Here is a 19,869-nt window from a genome sequence, read left to right as displayed (position 1 = left end):
AAAGGATTTCATGAACGTCAGATATTGTAATGGATCTCCATTAAAAACTGGAATTTTCTTCTTAGGTTAACCATATGAACCTTGTTGCTGCACTAACATAGCAGAGATTTCATTTTGTTTTGGTATGACTGATATATTGTCTTGTCCACCATAGCTTGCGACTGGTTATCTTGTTGTGAATGGAGCATATGGATCTTGAACTGGTGCCATAGGTGTAGGTCCTTGAGTTGGAAGTGATGGCACTGATGGGGATCCATGGTATGTAAGTGATGGCACTGGTGGAGATCTTTGACTTGTCGCTGGTTCTTCAGCAACACGAAGAGACATCAATGGTTGAGTATGATCAACTTGCATGGTTGAATTTCTTTGAAATACACTCCTTTCAGGAAGATTCATATATTGTACTCTCTGAAGAGATTGAATGCTGCTGGCTCTTTCCACAGGGTTGGTCCTTGTCATTTGAGCACTAGGAGCAACACCCATGACTCCTTGCTCAAGAATACTTATTTCTTGTAGCTGTGGTTCCCATTGATCTGCTGGAATGTTAGGTGCTAACCCTTTCGGTATTTCTCTTTGAGTGATAGATTTTGCAGAAACCTGAGCTAATGCTTTTACTTTGGCCATCTTCATAGCTGTTGTTCCTCAAGCTCTAGAATTCTCTTTTCTCTCTTCAATAATCTATTTTGTTCTTCTTGATGAACCATTTCATCTTCTTGCCTTAGTTGCTGATTCTTCATTTCAGCTTCCATATCTTCCAAAGCATGTCTTTTCTTCGACCACTGTTGTGCAGACAGCAGCCACATCTGCTTGCGCCTTAGCATGCATAGCTCTTATGCTTTAAGCATGTGAAGTTGTACTTGCTCTAGATGGATTTGAAGACTTTGAAGATCTTCTTGTGCTCATAACCTTGGAAATACTATCATGAGGATTCACATCTGAACATTCAGATACCGCTGATTGAGTCTCTATCTTCAGCATTTTGCTCGGTACAGCAGCAGTGGGGCTTTGCAACGTACATTCATCAGTTCCATTTCTACTAACCTTTAAGTCAGCGAATGAGGTCTGCAGTGCCTTGAATGTGTCTTCTTCTTGTTTGGTAGTTAAAGCCACTTCTTTGGTCCAACCTCCTGCCAAATGTTGTCAGTCCACCTTGCTGGCTCAACCCACAACCAAACAGTTATTTTGAGGGGAACTGTTTACTCGAGGTCTTTAGCCTGATGAGACTTCTTCTTATCCATCTTGAGTTCTTCGCACTACAGCCTGTAATCTCCTGGCTTATCCTGGTTCCTGGAAACTGAAAACAAATTTGTATCTTGCTTGGTCCCTTTAACAGAATTTCTCTGAATTGTCTTTGTGTGGTTCTGCACACAATCTTTCTTATCAGGTGTTTATAATAACTTTAAGAACACATTCTTTGGGCTTCCTGCCAGATTCTGCTAACCACAGTTGTATCTTATCTTTCCAAGGTCACAGGTGTCTTCCAAGACTTTACCTCAATTTTAAAACTACGCAATTCACTTAAATGTTCTCAAAGAGGCTTCTGGAATATTCTATTTTTACAGCGAGAATGTCTCTTGTCTTTTAATAAGTTGAGTTCTTTCAAACAAATTTTACGAGCCTTTCTTCCAAACAAAGTTCACAACTATAATTTTCTTTGAATCAACATATAGACGACACTTTCCTTTGTTCTAATATCCCAATTTTAAAACATGTCATCTTCAAAGAAAAGTGAGGACAAATTGTTAACTTATTAATCCAATAAACCAAACTTTGTAGATGCAGCTTTAAGTAGCTTTAATTAATTGATAAAACAAATAAACATTACGCATAACTTCACATTAAGATTTTCATAGTGATCAATAAACAAAGCAATCGGCTACATCTAAAGATATAACAATATTCAACTTTAAAGAGATACACAAGATGAACTAAGACCAATTCAAAGAAAATTATCTTGAGCTCATGTCTCCTTCATAGTTCGTCAAAGAATGAGATGCAAGCTCTTAGTCTACTTGGATATTATGACATATTACATCATAGTCACTATGGTAACACTCAAAACAATACTTTTTCTTAAAGAGATAATCACAAAATGAACCAAGAATCAAAGACACAAGGTTTTAACCTTTACAGTGAATCTGAGGAAAAGCATCCGACCCAGATGGAGTAGCTGGCCAAGTATTAAAAATCTGTGTTGACCAACTTACCAATGTATTCAGGGATATCATCAATATCTCATTCCAGCAGGGCGTGGTACCCACCTGTTTCAAACAGGCATCAATCATACTGATGCCCAAGAAGAGTTTAATAACCTGCCTTAATGACTATTGACCAGATGCACACAGATCAACAGTGATGAAGTGTTTTTAATGGCTGGTTTTGAAGCATATCAGCTCCTGTGTGGGCAATAACATAGATACGATCGAGTTCGCCTATCATAGAAACAGATTTATGGTGGATGCCATCTCACTGGCTTTACACAAAGACCTGGAACACCTGGATAGCAAATATTAACACCATCATCCCCTCAAAACTGATCAGCAAGCTCCAAGACCTGGAACACAACACCTCACTATATAACTGGATCCTGGATTTCCTTTCCCCCACAGTACTGGCACACCACAGGGCTGCATTCTTAACCCCCTGCCCAACTCACTTTACACCCAAGACTGTATGGCTAAGTACGAAAATTACCCCATCTATAAATTTGCTGACAATACCACGGTAGTGGGTTGGACAAACAAAGGCAATGAGTCGGCATGCAGGAGGGAGATTCAAAACTTGGCTGTATGGTGCACCAACAACAACCTTCCACTGAAAGTCACCAGAACTAAGGAGCTGGTTGTTGACCAGGAAAGTCAGAGGCATACAATCCAGTGATCACTGGGGATCAGAGGTGGAGAGGGTGAGAAAATTTAAGCTATTGGGAGTCACTATCGTGGAGGATCTTTCCTGGACCCAACACCCTAATGACATCACGAAGAATGCACGTCAGTGCCTCTACTTCCTTCGAAGTCTGCAGAGGTTTGGTATGACATCAGAAACCTTGGCAAATTTCTGGAGGTATGGTGGAAAGTGTGCTGACCAGGTGCATCGTAATCTGGTATGAGGATACCAATACACCTGAGCATAAAGCCCTCCAAAAAGTGGACACAGACCAGGACATTACAGGTAAAACCCTCCCCGCTATTTAGTGTATCAGACAGCAGCAGCATCAAGGTTTACAGCATTCAGCACTGGTTCTGTTCTCACTGTTGCCATCAGGAAAGAGGTAGAGGTGCCACAAGACTCACACCACCAGGTTCAGGAACAGTTGCTATCCCTCCAACATCAGACTCCTCAGGACTCATTTAAGGACTTTTACTTGTGCACTTCATTGATATTTTTTATTCTCTCCAAATTGCATAATTTGTTTATGTTTGCTATCAGTTTACAGTTCTTTATTTGGTTACATGTAAATGCTGTGTTGTTTCTTTTGCAATAAGTGGTAATTTTGCCTTGCCGCAGGATAAAAAAGAATCTCAGAGTTGTCATGCATGTACTCTGACAATAAATATGAAATCAAATTTCAAGGCATAATTGAAACAAGCATTTGTCTGTTCAATAAAGTACAACAAACAAAAGTTTTAAAAAAGTGTAAACAATGCACCTTTTAAATTCTTAAATTTAGACATACAGCACAGTAACAGGCCCTTTTGGCCCACGAGCCAATTACACCCAAATTACCTACAACCCTCCCAGTATGTTTTGAACCGTGGGAGGAAACTGGAACCCTGGGGAAAAACACACTCAGACATGGAGAGAACGTACAAACTCCTTACAGACAGCACTGGATTAGAATTCCGGTCCCAGTTGCAGGCGCAGTAACACCACTGCACTAACTGCTACACTAACCACGCTACTTTTATCGAATTCTCTGACAGTAAATGATGCATGACCTACCCTGTGCTTTGGGCAGAGGAAGCCTGAGAACGCCTCCTGTGCCAGTGGCAGAAGTGAGTCCTGGGAGCGAAGCCAGAACCGGCGTGGGAACAGTGAACACAAGGCCTTGTTGTGCATTTGCTGGACTCGTCACACTGAGAGGAATGAGAAGAGACTGGTTCAATGGGACATTTCCTGCCGAACCCATCACCACTGCTGCCAGGTTACCTGATGTCAGGATCTGCGGGGAAAATTCATCGCAGAGGTTAGTGGACGATCAACACCTCTGACTGTGCTTAAACTTAAAGTGTTGTGCCTGCTATTGAAAAGAGAGCAGAAACAAACAATGTTGCTGTGATTTATCATAAACATAATAGGAGAGGCCATCCGGCCCATCGAACCTGCTCAGTCATTCAATGTGATCATATCTAATCTGATGATAACCTCATCACCACCCACCTGCCTTTTCCCCATATCTCTTAAATTCCCTACAATGTAAAAATTTATCCAACTCTGTCTTAAATATATTTACTGGTTTCCTCCTCTGCTTCAATGGGCAGCAAATTCCATAGATTCACCATCCCTTGGGAACCACAGAACATTACCACACAGAAACAGGCCCTTCTTGTCTGTGCAAAACTATTTTTCTGCCTAGCCCAACTAACCTGCACCTAATCCATACCTCTCCCATCCATGCACCTGTCCAAATTCTTCTTAAATATTAAAATTGAGCCTGCATTCACTGCTTCAGCTGGCAGCTCATTCCATACTCCCACCACTTTCTGTGTGAAGATGTTCCACCTCATGTTCCCCTTAAACTTTTCCCCCTTCACCCTTAACCCATGTCCTCTGGTTTGTATCTCACTTACCCTCAGTGGAAAAAGCCGACCTACATTTACTCTGTCTATCCCCCTCATAATCAAATCACCCCTCATTCTTCTGTGCTCCAGGGAATAAAGTCCTGTTTAACTTTTTTAATCTTTCCCTGTTATCAGGCAACATCCTAATAAATCTTCTCTGCATTCTTTCTATCTTATTGATATCTTTCCTGCAGTTAGGTGACCAAAACTGCACATTTGACCTCATCATCAGAGTCTTATACAACTTTACCATAACATCCCAATTCCTATACTCAATGGAACACTACAGCACAGTTCAGGCCATTTGGCCATCGATGTGGCACTGACCCATATAACTCTTAACAAAAATATCTAAACCCTCCCTACCCCATAATCCTCTATTTTTCTTCCATCCATGTGCCTGTCTAAGAGTCTCTTCAATGCCCCTAATGTTTCAGCCTCCACCACCACTCCTGGCAAGACATTCTAGGCATCCACAACTCTTTGTGTAAAAAAAAACACCCCTGATGTCTCCCCTAAACTTCCCTCCCTTCACTTTGTGCACATTCTCAACTTCCTGACTGGGAGACCTCAAGCAGACTGGATCGGAAACAGCACCTCCAAGGGGTAAGGGGTGTAGGGTCTCATTGGGACTCCAGTCTTCCCCTGGTTTTTACGTACAGACATCCATGTGGATCTTTCACACCGGAAACTTTCTCTCTTTACAAACCTATATACCTCTGACGCCACTTTCAGGGAATTATATCTGTATTCCCAGATCCCTGTTCTACCACACTCTTCAATGCCCTACCAGGAAGAGAAGTTCCTCATCTCCATCCAAAATTTACTACCCTGAATCTTGAGTGCATGTCCCCTAGTTCTGGTCTCACCTACCAATGGAAACAACTTACCTACCTCTATCTTATTTATGCCTTTCCGTTGGCGTAGTGGTTAGCGCAACGCCGTTACAGCGCCAGTGATCGGGACTGGAGTTCGAATCCCGTGCTGTCTGAGGAGTTTGTACATTCTCCCTGTGTCTGTGTGGGTTTTCCCCGAGGGCTCTGGTTTCCTTCCACCATTAGAAACTTACCAGGGGCTGTAGGTTAATTGGGTACCACAGGTTCATGGGCTGAAATGTCCTATCACCATGCTGTATGTCTAATTTTTTTTAATAAACATTATACATTTCCAAAAGATCCCATCTCATTCTTCTAAATTCCAGCAAGTACAGTGCAAGTCTCTCCTCAAAGGCCAACCACTTCAAACCTAGAATCATATCCCCTCTGCACTGCCTCCAAAGCCAGTACATCCTTCCTAAAGTATGGAGACCAGAACTGTACATAGTACTCCAGGTGCAGCCTCACCAGTTCCTTGTACAGTTGCAGCATAACTTCCCTGCTCTTAAATTCAATCCCTCTAGCAATGAAGGCCATCATTTCATTTGTCTTCTTGATAGCCTGCTGCATCTGCAAACCAACCTTTTGTGATTCACGCACAAGTTCTCCCACGTCCTCTGCATGTCAGCCTGCTGCAATCACATGCCATTTAAGTATTCTGATCTTCAATTTTTCTTTCCAAAATGGATAACCTCATATTTACCAATATTGACCTCCATCTGCCAGACCCTTGCCTGCTCAATCTATCTATATCTCTGCAGACTTTCCATATTCTCTGCACAATTTGCTTTTCCACTCAATTTAGTGTCATCAGCAAACTCCTCGTAATCTATATCGTGAACAGTTGTGGGCTCAGCACCGACCCCCCCTGAGGTACCCTGTTCACCACTGATTTCCATTCGGAAAAATGCTCATGTATCCCAACTGTTTTCTATTGGGTAACCAAGCCTCTCTCTACGCTAATACATCAACCTCAATTCCATGCATCCTCACCCTCTGTACAAGTTTTTCATGCTGTAGCTTATTGAATCCCTTCTGGAAATCAAGGTAAACAACGCCCATCTGTTCCTCTCTATCTACCGCAGTCATTATATCCTCAAAGAACCAGCAAGTTTGTCAAATAGAACCTGCCTTGGCTGTATCCACACTGGGTCTGCCTGATGGATCCATTTCACCCCAGATGCCTTCTATTTCTTTTTAATTATAGCTTCAAGCATTTTCCCATCTACAGATGTTAAACTAACTGCCTTTTGTCCACATCCATTTTTTGTTTAGAAGAGTGGAATGACATTCGCTGCATTTCAATCTACCGGGATTGGACAGAGTCCAGAGAATTTTGGTAAATTATCACCAAAGCTTCAACTGCTCTCTACCACCTCTCTAGTGATAAGTATTACATCCAGATGCTCACTTCCCATCCATTAGAGGTTTGTGAATGTTTGGCATGTGAAGTGCCAGCTGATGAAGTAGACAAAGACGATGTGGTCAAACAATAATCATGGCTTTTATTAGCAGAATCTCATGGTACAATAATGAAAGACAATAGGTGCATATACAGTTATATCGAAGGGGAGTGTCCTTAACAGTAGAGATAATGCACAACCAATGTTAGTACAGCAAGGCTCGCCAGAGGGGAGACAGGCAGCTTGGCAGACATTCACCATAGTCTCCCCCCGGCAGAAGAAGGGTTAAAATCAAAAGGACAGCTGCTAGGAAAGACTGAAGCAAGCGATACATGGATATCATGCTTGGCCTTGAGATACTCTAACAGCCAAAATACACCAGTATCTAGCAAGCAATCGAAATATAATGAGATGTTTTATGATAATCTCAGCCTATCAGGTTGTTTATGAATTCTGGTGCTTCATCTCAAAACAGGTGGCTCCTTTGCAACCTTGGGAACTGCTACAGGTCTTGGGTCTGTAGTGAGGGAAGGACTGGCTTCTGGACCCACTCCAGAATCGCCAGCGTGAGGCAGTGGAGCCTCAGCATGGCCATCTGAAAGCTTACTAGTAGGGGTCATAGGCTGGGGGGGGTGGGGGGGTGGGGTGAGTCCAACCTCTCAGGCTCACTCTGAGTAGGGGTGTGAGGAAGGGGCGAACCAGGCGAGGCCAGATCTCTTACGGGTACAGTGTCAGTACTCCCTTCTGGGAATTTAACATGAGCGTAGTTGGGGTTAGTATACAGTAGCTGAACTGGTTGGACTAGGGGGTCTGTTTTACGCGCCCGAGCATGGCTCTTCAGCAGCACGATTCCAGCCTCAGATAAACAGGCTGGCCAGTCCATCACAGTTCCTGATTTCCTAGGAAAGGCAAACATACGTCTATGAGGTGTTTGATTTGTTGCAGACACAATAAAGACCGAATAGAATGTAGTGCCGCCTGCCACCTGGTAACAGGGTAACCATGTGTTTTTAAAGCAAGATTAACAGTCTTCCAGACTGTAGCATTAGCCCTTTCAACCTGCCCATTGCCCTGCGGGTTGTAGCTTGTGGTATGGCTGGTGGCAATCTCCTTTCGTAGCAGGGGTCGCCACAGTTCAGCGCTCATGAATGTTGAGCCTCTATCATTATGAATGTAATTGGGAAAACCAAAAATGCTGAAAATTCTGTCAAGTGACTTAATGACAGACGCTGACGAGAAGTCAGGGCAGGGTATCGCAAACGGAAACCTGAAATATTCATCAATCACAGTAAGGAAATATACATTTTTGTTGTTGGAAGGTAACGGCCCTTTAAAATCTAAGCTAATCCTCTCAAAAGGTCAGATTGCCTTGATGAGAGTGGCCTCCGGAACTTTGAAATATTGCGGTTTGCATTTTGCACAAACAGAACAGCTTTTAGTCAGTTTCCTGACTTCTTCCAGAGAGTAAGGAAGATTGTTAGCCCTTATGTAGTGGAAGAATCTCATGACTCCTGGGTGGCACAGTCTGCTATGGATCTCTTTTAGCCCCTCCAGCTGAGCACCAGCAGCAGATCGTGACGATGCGTCAGAGGGATCATTTAACCTGCCCGGTCTGTACTGGATCTCATAATTATAAGTTGAGAGTTCCATTCACTAGCGTGCCATCTTATCATTCTTGATTTTACTTTTGTGTTTAGTACTGAACACGTAGGCGATAGATTTTTGATCAGTGACAAGAGTAAATTTTCTATCAGCTCGAAAGTGTCTCCAGTAGCGAACAGCTTCAATAATAGCCTGGGCTTCTTTTTCAATGGCAGGATGTTTAAGTTCAGGTCTGCGTAACGTGCGGGAGAAGAATGCCACAGGTCTGCCCTTTTGATTAAGGGTTCCTGCCAAGGCACAATCTGAGGCATCAGTTTCCACTTGGAATGGGACATCCTCGTCAATGGACGAGAGTGCATCTTTAATTCTCTCGAAAGCCTTCAAGGCCATTGGAGAGAGAGTGTCAAACAGAGGGCGTGCCTTTGTGGCATAGTCCCGAAACCATTTGCAGTAGTAGGAAAAGAATCCCATACACCTTTTAAGGGCTTTTGCTGAGCCTGGGGGTGGTAACTTCTTAAGGGGGGCCATTCTTTCCAGGTAGGGCAGATTTCACCCTTGCGGACATGTAGCCCAGAATGGGTAGCTCTGTCGCGTTGAACACACATTTGCCCTCGTTAAATGTAAGGTTGAGTTTTTTAGCTGTTGCTAAAAATTTCTTTAAGTTGTTGTCGTGCTCAGCCTGTGTTTTCCCACAGATAGTGACATTATCCAGATAGGGAAACGTACCCTGTAACACATACGTCCTAACAATCTTATCCATTTCCCTCTGAAACACGGGCACACCATTAGTGACCCCAAAGGTAGCCTTTTAAACTGGTATAACCCCCCCCCCACCCCATCAGCCTCAAAAGCCGTATAGGGCCGTTCCCTTTCCTTAATGGGGATTTGGTGATAAGCTGTTTTGAGGTCGATAGTAGAGTACACTTTGTATTGCACTATCTGATTAATCATTTCATTGATGCGTGGCAGGGGGTAGCCATCCAGGTTCGTGTAATGGTTGATAGTCTGGCTGTAATCAATAGCCAGTCATCTCTTAGTGTGATTTTTCACGACTATCACTTGGGCCCGCCACGGACTCTTACTAGGTTCAATTACTCTCTCTTTAAGCAGTCTCTGGGTCTCAGCTTTGATAAACTCACGATCCTCTTTGCTGTAAGAATGGCTCTTAGTGGCAATCGGCTGACACTCAGGGATCACTGAAAAGGGAACGAGCTTTGATCTTTAATGCTGACAGACCGCAGTAACTAGCACGGGAGATGGTAAGTGTGGGTAGTGGCCCACCAAAATTTAACACTACACTGTTCATCTGAGATTGAATATCTAACCCCAGTACCACAGGAGCGCAGAGCTCAGGCATAATAAAGAGTCACACATCAGCCAGGCAATGTCCCTGCAAATTTAGAGTAACTTTACACTTGTCTTGTACAGTTTTTGTAAGTTCACTACAAACCATCGATATCTTTCGGTTCGCTGGATACCTCCACAAATTTAAGGCTCTGGCAACTCTCTCATGGATGAGAGTCTATTAGACAATCAAGAGTCTCACCATTCACCTCCCCCTTCATAGTCGACCGCTTTAGTCCATAACATACCCCAAGCTTTGGAGTCAATTGAGCTATCACAGGGGATCTCACCTCGCCGTCACTTGAAGTTGATTCAGCCTGCTTATCTGAAGATTCCCTCATCACAGTTGTCTTCCATTCCTGCAGCTCCAGGATGCATTTTCTTGGTGCATCTCTTCTTCTTCTTATCAGTGGGAGTACTTTTCGCCTTACACGCTTTAGCAAAGTGGCTGAGTTTCCCACAATAGCTGCAGGTAGCAAATCGAGCCGGGCACTTCTGTCTGGGGTGCCAGCTCTTATCACAGAAGTAGCATTTTTCAGGAGTTTGCCCTTTTCTTTCCTTCGGGGTTCCTGAACTCCTGGATGTGTTATTGCACATTGACTGCCCTGACATCACATTCGTTTGCCAGTGAGTCAAGGGTCAGTGCATAGGCAGCATATCTTTCCCCGGGTTTCTGGCATCTAGTCAGCAACTGGTGTCGAGCAAGCACCACATTCCGTGCCGCTGCATGGTAAGCAGTCAGACGTTCCCAGGCTAGAGCCAGAGTGGTAGCTCCTTGCGTTACGGCGAAAGGGACCTCACCCAGCAGAGTTCAGGTAGCCCCACTGTATCGCCTCATCGACCCTCCTCTGGACCGCCTCCAAGGCCAGTATATCCTTCCTCAAGTATGGAGACCAGAATTGCACTCAGTACTCCAGGTGCAGTCTCACCAGTACCTTGTACAGTTGCAGCATATCCTCCCAACTCTTGAATTCAATTCCTTTTAGCAATGAAGACCAACATTCCATTTGCCTTCTTAATAACCTGTTGTACCTGCTACCCAGCTTTTTTGTGATTCATGCACAAGCACTCCCAAGTCCTTCTGCATTACAGCACGCTGCAGTCTTTAACCATTTGTCCATTCACCTAACTTAACTATATCCTTCTGCAGCCTCTCCATATCCTCTGTACAATTTGTTTTTCCACTCAATTTAGTATCATCCGCAAATATGGCTACACGACACTCTGTCCCCTCTTCCTTTTTTTAAAAATTTTTATTTAAATCAACATATACAAGATAGTAACGACAAACAATTAAAAAATTGCAATATTACAATGTTAACAAATATATGTTGAAAATATATTAAAAAAGAAAAAAATTAACAAAAAAAACCCTAAACACCCCTACCCCTTAACCTAAGACAATCCCATAACTAATCTAAATCTATTATAAAATACACAATAACATAGCTACATATTATTTTTGATTGCTTCAGATGGCACTCAAGGATCCCAAAAATATCATTCCAAAAATTATTATTCAAATTCAGGTAAAACTTCACTGGTCAGGATTTTTAAAAAATTATAATTTTAATCTCATTGTTCAAGCATACAGGCTCCAAATTTGGAGAAATATGGAATTTTTACCCTTTACATTATGTATTTTTTTCTAAAGGAATACAACTTTGAATCTCAGTATGTCATCTTCCTAATGTTAATGAGACATCCGATTTCCATGTAACAGCAATACATTTCCTTGTTATTACTATGCTAACTTAACTAATTTTAATTGAGAATCTGACAAAGATAATTTAGGAGTAATACTTTCAAAATGTCCTAACAACAATAATTCAGGATTTAACGGAAAAGTCACGCCAGTAGTTCATTGTAAAAACTTACTAACAGAACAACAAAGAGTTAACCTTCAAGCAAGAAAAAAAGCTTCCAAATTATTTTCCACATCTGAAACATTGATCTGATAAATTCAATCTCCATTTACTCAATTTCTGAGGTGTAATGTACAATTGATGTAGAAAATTATAGTGAAACAATCTACATATTACATTAATAGTATTAGACATAATTTCTTTATATAAATCTTGCCAAACCTGTTGATCTTTCTTTTGAATTAAACAAACCTACTTTAGGTGTTTGTTCTTGGAACAAGATATATGCTATTGAAATAAATGTTTTAGTAATTTCATCCACTATAATTTGCTACAAATTTGTAAGATATTTTAAAGCCATATCAGATCCTAATTTTCTTTTAAATAGGCTCTTAATTGAACAAAATAATGTATACAAGGAATATCATATTTAATTTTTAATAGGTCAGAAGACCATCAATCTATTATTGTCATAAGAAGGTCCCAACTTTGAAATTCCTTTATTATTCCAAATATTTTAAAAGATTATCTTTAAAAAAAATTAATAGATGATTATTTAATGGTGTTTTTAATGAAAGAAAGTTTCCATCAATTTCTAACAAGTTTATTCCAAATATTAAACAAATGTTTTAATATCGGAGCATCTTTATCCATTGCTATTAATTTTGGTTCCCATTTATAAATAAACTCTTCTGGTATAGTTTCTCCAATTTATTTAATTCAATTTTCACCCAAGATGGTTTAGTTTTTACAAACAAAGAAACTAGAAATCTTAATTGTGCTGCCTTATAATAATTCTTAAAGTTAGGAAGTTGTAGTCCTCTTTGTTTGTTTTGCCATGTTAACTTTTCTATTGACTTTCTTACCATTTTTCCTTTCCAAAGAAATTTCAAAACTTATTTATTTAAATCTTGAAAAATTTTGGATGTATAGAAATAGGTAAAGTTTAAAATAAATATGAAATTCTTGGAAAAATATTCATTTTAATACAATTAAGTCTTCCAATTAATGTAATAGGCAAATTTAACCATTTCTTTAAATCTTCATCTATCTTCTTACATATTTGGACATAATTTATATAAATTTTTCAAATTATTGTCAATATGAATACCTAAGTATTTAATCTTATTTGTCCATTTAAATTGAACTTCTTGTTGACACTGCACCAATCCATTACTTCACTTCTATCCCCCTTTATTTTATAACCTGAGACTTTCCCATATTCTAAAAACTGACTATAAAGTGGATAATTGTGGTTGAGTTAAATAAACTAATACATTGTCAGCAAATAAACTAATTTTATGTTCAGTCTGGTTTATTAGAAACCCTTTCAACTGTTGGTCATCTCAATTCTTTTGTGCAAGTGGCTCTATAACTAAAGCAAACAAAGCTGGTGATAAAGAACATCCTTGTCTACTGGATCTGCTTAAATTAAAAGACTGAGACACCTTAGCTTTAGGATTTCTATATAATACCTTAATCCAATTTATAAAATTCAAACCAAAAACAAACTTATTCAAAACCTTAAATAAAAAGTCCCAGTCTAACCTATCAAAGGCTTTTTCTGCATTAAAGCCACTATTACACTCAAATCTTTTTTCCTCTAAGCTAAATTAATTATATTTAATAACTTTACTATATTTTTCAAAGTTTGTCTATTTTTAACAAAACCTCTGGTCCATATTTATCAATTCAGGAAGATACTCATTAATCTTATTTGCTAATACTTTTCCTATAATTTTATAATCAACATTCAATAACGATATGGTTTTATATGAAGCTTTCTTTTAGGAATAACTGTAATTATCGCCTTGGAAAAAAATTCTGGAAAATAATGCAGTTTAAAGGCTTGTTCTATTACCTTCATAAATAAAGGAATCAGTAAATCTTTAAATTAATTATAAAATTCAACTGGGAACCCATCTTCTCCTGGAGATTTATTATTTTGTAAACAATTAAGTGCATCATGAACCTATTGTTCAGTAAAAGGACTATCCAAATCATCCTTACCTTCTTGAGTTAAGTTTGGTAATAACAATTGTGACAAATATTCATCTATAGCCTCATCATGTAATTATTCAGATGTATATAACTTTTTTAAAAATTAATTAAATACGTCATTTTTTGTGGTTTAACTGTCACTCATTATTATTCTGTAGTATTTCCTTAATTGTTCTCGAGAATTGTTCTACGTTTAATTTCCAAGCTAAAACTATGTGATTGTTCTCCTAATTCATAGTATTTCTGCTTAGACTGTAATATCATTTTCTCTGTTCTATATGTTTACATTGTATTATATTGTAATTTCTTATTAACTAAACTTCTGTTTATTCTCAGGTGAATTTTGAATTTCTTTTTCCAATATTGTTATTTCCTTTTCTAATTTATCTATATCCTTTTTAAGTTTTGAAGTATAGCTTATAATTTATCCTCTTAAATAAGCTTTCAACACATCCCAAATAATAAACACATCTTCTGTTGAATGTAAATTAGTGTCACAAAACAATTCTCTATATTGTCTTTTAAAAAGACAAAAATCTACCCTTTTCAATAATGTAGAATTTAATCTACACTGTTGTTTTTCAGCAAATTCCAATTTAATCAACAATGGAGAATAATCAGATAATTTTCTTGTTTTATTATCAACATTTAGTACTCTTGATTGATTTTGAGCCGAAAGCAAGAAAAAAAATCAATTCAAGACTATGTGTCAAATCTACTTGAATAAAAAGAATAATTCCTATCTTTAGGATGTAACCTTCTCCATATATCAATTAAATTAAAATATTTCATTAAGGATAACAATATTTTAGCCATTTTTGATTTAACTATGGTTCTTGATGATTTATCCAACAAAGGTTCCAAACAAAAATTAAGACCTACTAAAACATTTTCACGTACATCTACTAAATTCAAAAAAATGATCTTGCATAAATTTCTGATCATCTGTATTTGGTGCATACATGTTTAATAAAGTTCACTCCTCAGAAAATATTTGACAATTTACCATTACGCATCTTCCCGCCGGATCTGTAATTACACTTCGAATTTCAACTTGTAGAATTTTCTTAAATAAAATTGCTACTCATCTAGCTTTAGAATTAAATGTGGAAAAAATGACCTAATCTACCAAATCTCTTTTCAATTTCAAATGTTTATTTTCAGTTAAGTGAGTCTCTTGTAAAAAGGCAATATCTACTCCCAATTTCTTAATACAAGATAAAAAAAATCTTTTTTCTTTTTATGGATCCATTAATCCCATTAATATTAAAAATCAAAATCTTAACTGCTTTATTCATCATCTTTATATATACATTTTTTTTAAATTATATTGATCACTCCTATCCAGGAAGGATTCCAACAAATTAATTTGGTCTTAAGTGTCAACATCAGCAATCCAAAACCATCAAAATTATTCAAAGTAAACACATTATAAACAGTGATTTTAAAAAGAAAAAAGATAAAGCAATCCCTCCCCCCAAGAATGAAAGAGATACTAGCATTACCAGCCTCATTTTAGAGGCTGCGGTCAAACCACAAAAACACATGTAGCTGCCAGAAATCAACAAACACATCCCCTGACCCCAGCAGAAAAAATTTCCTATAAAATAGCAATACTTCCCATACAAAGTCTCTTCATCCATCAAAAAAAAACAGGGGGAATACACCCCCTTTTTATACATCAGCAATCTATTTCAATAAATCATCTTCTATTATTGAGTTTTAAATAAACCATTTTCATATTCTTCAGCCAGAACATGATTTGTAAAAAACACATTCTGCTGATCTGGCAAACGTATTTTCAAAGTAGCTCAATAATGAAGAACAAATCTATAACATTTATTATATAAAACGTTCTTAAGTGGGTTAAACGCTTTCCTTTTCTTCAAAAGAGTTTGACTCAGATCTGGATAAAAAACATCTCCCTTCATAATTCTTTAGCTCTTTTAATCCCTAAACCAAGCATCTTCTCTCTAGCTTGATAGTTTAAAAATCTGATCAAAATAGAACGAGGTCTCTGATTAGGACCCGGCTTTGGTCTAAGAGCCATCTCAATCAGAATCTTATCTTCAAAATGATCTTCTCCAAACATTTTTGGTATCCATTCTTGAAAAAAAAATCACATCTTGACCTTTTTTACCTTCAGACATCCCCACAATTTTAAGATTATTCCTTCTACTATAATTTTTCAAGATGTCAACTTTCTCAAACAATTTTTCATTTATAGAAATCAGTCATTGAATCTTCATTAACATTTGTCCTTTCTTCAATACATTGTACTTCTTCACGTACATCTTGAATTTTTTCTTCAACTTTATCAACTCTTGATGAAACATTATTTATCAATTTAGTCAAGAGGCTTCTTCAGGTGGATTCTCTGCTAAGAATGCGCTTGAAGAGAAAGCGGACCTTTGATTTGCCGTTCAGGTGGCAGCACTAAAAGCGCAGCGCTGGCCTCCTGAAGGGATAGCTGCACCAGGATGCGCATCTGAGCGCATTCCGGCTCCTGTCCCTTGAGCTGTCAAGTTAGGATGGCTGGCTGTCAGCTGGGACAGCCAGTGCGGACTATCAGCATAGGGACATCCCCCACGGAATGTCCCCACACTGATCGCTCTGCTCCCCCCCCCCCCCGGCAGGGGAAAAAGAGGCTGGAGTGGCCAGCGGGGGAGAGGGAGGCTGGGGTGGCCCACAGGGAGAAGGAGACTGGAGCAGCTGGCGGGGGAGGAGGCTGGAGCAGCTGTTTAACAGCACTCGAGTCGGGTGCCAGCATTATTTCAGCCAGCCCTTCTCCCCCGCCGGCCACTCCAGCCTCCATTCTCCCCCGCCAGCCGCTCTAGCCCTGCAGTCCCCGCGCTGACAGCCCAGCCAGCTGCCCCTGACCTGACGTCCTGCGCCGTGGGAAGGGGCAGCTGGGAGAGGAGCTGTCAGGCGCTCGCCAGCTGACTGTCACCCCAAGCCATCTGAATGCAGCCACTTTTAGGTGGCTGCATTCAGATGGCTGGGGATGCCACTGTGCTGCGGCAATTATCCCTCTTGGAGGAGGGTTACAAAATTTCACCTTGTAAGCGTCTCCTGAACATTCACATGGCCTCCCAACAACCGCATATTGCCAAAATATGTGGCTTTACAAGTGGGGCAATTGGCTGCCTGAAAGTGCCTTATCAGTTCTAACTTGCTTTAATTCTACAGTTAAAAGTTTAATATTACTTTCCAGTGTATCAGAAAGTTTATCAATTTTAGTTTCAATTTTATCCATTTTTATTTTCATTTTTCTTGCCTTTAGATTTTCCTTCTTTTTAGCTTGTCTCTTCTTCTTCACTTCCAGAGTTATCAGAATCTTCTTCCACATTAGAAATGTTCCCCTCTTGCTCAGAGGTAGACACATTGGAGTGCCCCTTTAAAAGTTATGGTTTTTTTTCTGAACTTTTTTTCTATTGCAGCACGCATGTTCAATGCAGTTTTGATTTTTCAAGCGCCGCCATCTTTGTGAGGTGCCGCAGAGATGACTCCAGAGGATGGTCCTTCACTAGGGCCCTCTCAAGTAGATCCAGATCAAATTTTAGCAGCCTGCTTCGATGGCAAGGTAGCTCCGAGTTCTCTCTCCTTTCTTTCTCTCTTCCAGTTTTTCTTTTGGCGTAGTACTTACAGCTGTTTCCTTTCTTCAGCAACATCCTTTTTCTTTCTGATAAACACTTTAAAGTAACTTTTAAATAATTTTTATAACTTAAACTTTTCTTAATATGTACTATTTTAGTAAATTCCTCGGGCGTCAGAAGGGTGTGTGGTGTTCCTCACAACATTATAGGATGCCTTCCCCCCCTCCCCGTCCCCTCTTCCAACTCTTCATTGTAAATGGTGAACAGCTGCGGGCCCAGCACCATCCCTTGTGGCATCCCACTTACCACTATCTGCCAATCAGAAAAACCCATTTATCTCAACTCTGCGTTCTGTCAATTAACCAATATTCAATCTATGCCACACTTCCCCCAACTCCATTCATCCGTATCCAAATGAAATCCAAATATACAACATTAACCTGTTCCCGTCTTGTGGTGAATGTCTGCCAAGCTGCCTGTCTCCCCTCTGGCGCGCCTTGCTGTACTAACATTGGCTGTGCATTATCTCTATTGTTAAGGACACCTCCCCTTGGGTATAACTGTGTATGAAAGTTTGTCAAACAAGACCTGTCCTTTCTGAATCCATGCTGCATCTGCCTGATGGAACCCCTTCGTTCTAAATGTCCCACTATTTCATCCTTAATGAGTGCTTCAAGTATTTTCCCAAGTACAGATGCTAAGCTAACTGGCTGATAGTTACCAGTCTTCTGCCTACATCCCTTTTTAAAAAGTGGCGTGATATCTATGGGGAACGTTGCCATCGGAGAGCAACAGCAATCATCAAGGACCCAGACCACCCAGCACACATTCTGTTCTCTCTGCTACCATTAGGAAAGAGGTGGAGGTGCCACCAGGTTCAGGAATAGCTGCTCCCCCTCCAACATCAGACTCCATAACTGCAAATTCAATCAAGGACTCATTTAAGGACTCTTACTTTTGTACTTTATTGATTTTTTAAAAATCTCTGTCTTACACACAATTTGTTCACATTTCTTTATTTGTTCACATGTATGTTGAGCAAGTTATTTTTTTGCATTGCCAATAAGTGGTATTTCTGCCTCACCCACGGGAAAAAATTTCAGGGTTGTATGTGATGTCATGCATAGTCTGACAATAAATCTGAATCGGATTCATGACATCTCTCTTTGGCACCCTGCTCACCAACCACAAAAACACCTCTGTACCCCAACTCTCTGCTTTCTCTTGGTGAACCTATCTGCTCTCCATCCTAATACATCGTCCCAACTCTATACATCCCACCTTAAACACCACTTCTGTCCTGTTAATCGTGTTCAGGGTTCCAACCGAATCGATGAAAAAGGTGTCTCGCAGAGCACTGAGAGTTGGGTCAGGGGTCCATGTATCCCATAACAATTAACTCCTTCGTTTACTTCTATTTGTTTTGGGGGAAAGACTGGCTTTTTCTTGTCTAAAATAGGTCAGTCGAGCATGCAGTGGTTTGGTTGAGCTGATGGATAACACCACACATCCATCACCTCAACCAAACCACTGCATGCTCGACTGACCCATTTTAGATAAGAAAAAGCCAGTCAAAATGATCAGCTGATCATCTCCTCGCTGGAGACCAGGACATTTGGTCCATCGGAGTGCTACTGGCAGGAGGCCGGGTGCATGCGCGACAGCGACCTCCTCCGGCACTTCGGGCCATCGCGGAGCCCTCCACCGGTATGCGGGAGCACGCGCGGTTGCCTCCCTCCCTCCCTCGGCCAAACGCATGCGCGGCAGCGCCTGCCCTCTCCCCCCCCCCCCCCCTCCCCCACCTCTCTCCTCCCCGCCCCCGCGGCCCGGGAAGAAAAGGCCGCCTCGCGTCTCCAGCGCCATAAATTATGCTAATATTGGCAATGCCGCACCTCTACCCCCCCCCCCCCCCCCACACGGTTTACCGTCATGTGTGTTCACGCTTCTGTAGCGCCTTGCAAACCCGCCTCCTGCATTTGCCTCGATGCAATAGAAAATTTGCAAAAAGCCAAGTTTCTTTGCATTAAGGCGGAGTGCACCGCTCCCAGGATTGGCATCGCTTCAGAAATCCCTCCATTTCTTATTAGCTCTTCGCAGTTTTCCTTCAAAGTCGCGTAACGTTTGCAACTCCTTCGTTTTTATTGGAATTACTCAGGAAAAGCTAACATGCATGTAATTTATGCAGAGGGAGAGTCCGCAGCAAACTCCGCCTTTTCGCGCCGGTGGGGGGGGGGGGGGGGGGGGGGGGTAAAGGATGCCGCGCTTTCCCTCTTAAAGGGACCGCCCGCAGTGGGTAGGGGGAGGGTCAGAATCATAGATTAAGCGCCCCACCCAGATTTGCCATCGTCAGCCTTGAGCCGTTTCGACAAATCTGAGGATTCAGAACCAGAATTTATTTTCCT

General features: G+C 40.6%; 1 protein-coding gene across 1 annotated transcript in view; it reads right to left on the bottom strand.

Annotated features, from left to right (window-relative positions):
• Positions 1-19,632, bottom strand: part of LOC138746601 (POU domain, class 6, transcription factor 1-like) — a 92,862-nt gene extending 73,230 nt beyond the window's left edge. Inside the window, 2 exon segments of the mRNA XM_069904893.1 lie at positions 3,943-4,162; positions 19,393-19,632. Of these exon segments, the coding sequence (XP_069760994.1) occupies positions 3,943-4,162; positions 19,393-19,398 (226 nt within the window). The 5' untranslated portion in view covers positions 19,399-19,632.
• Between the last annotated feature and the right edge of the window lie 237 nt (positions 19,633-19,869).

This window comes from Narcine bancroftii, chromosome 12, assembly GCF_036971445.1.
Source record: "Narcine bancroftii isolate sNarBan1 chromosome 12, sNarBan1.hap1, whole genome shotgun sequence".
Lineage (NCBI taxonomy): Eukaryota > Metazoa > Chordata > Chondrichthyes > Torpediniformes > Narcinidae > Narcine > Narcine bancroftii.
This window is presented reverse-complemented; position numbering and strand designations above follow the sequence as displayed.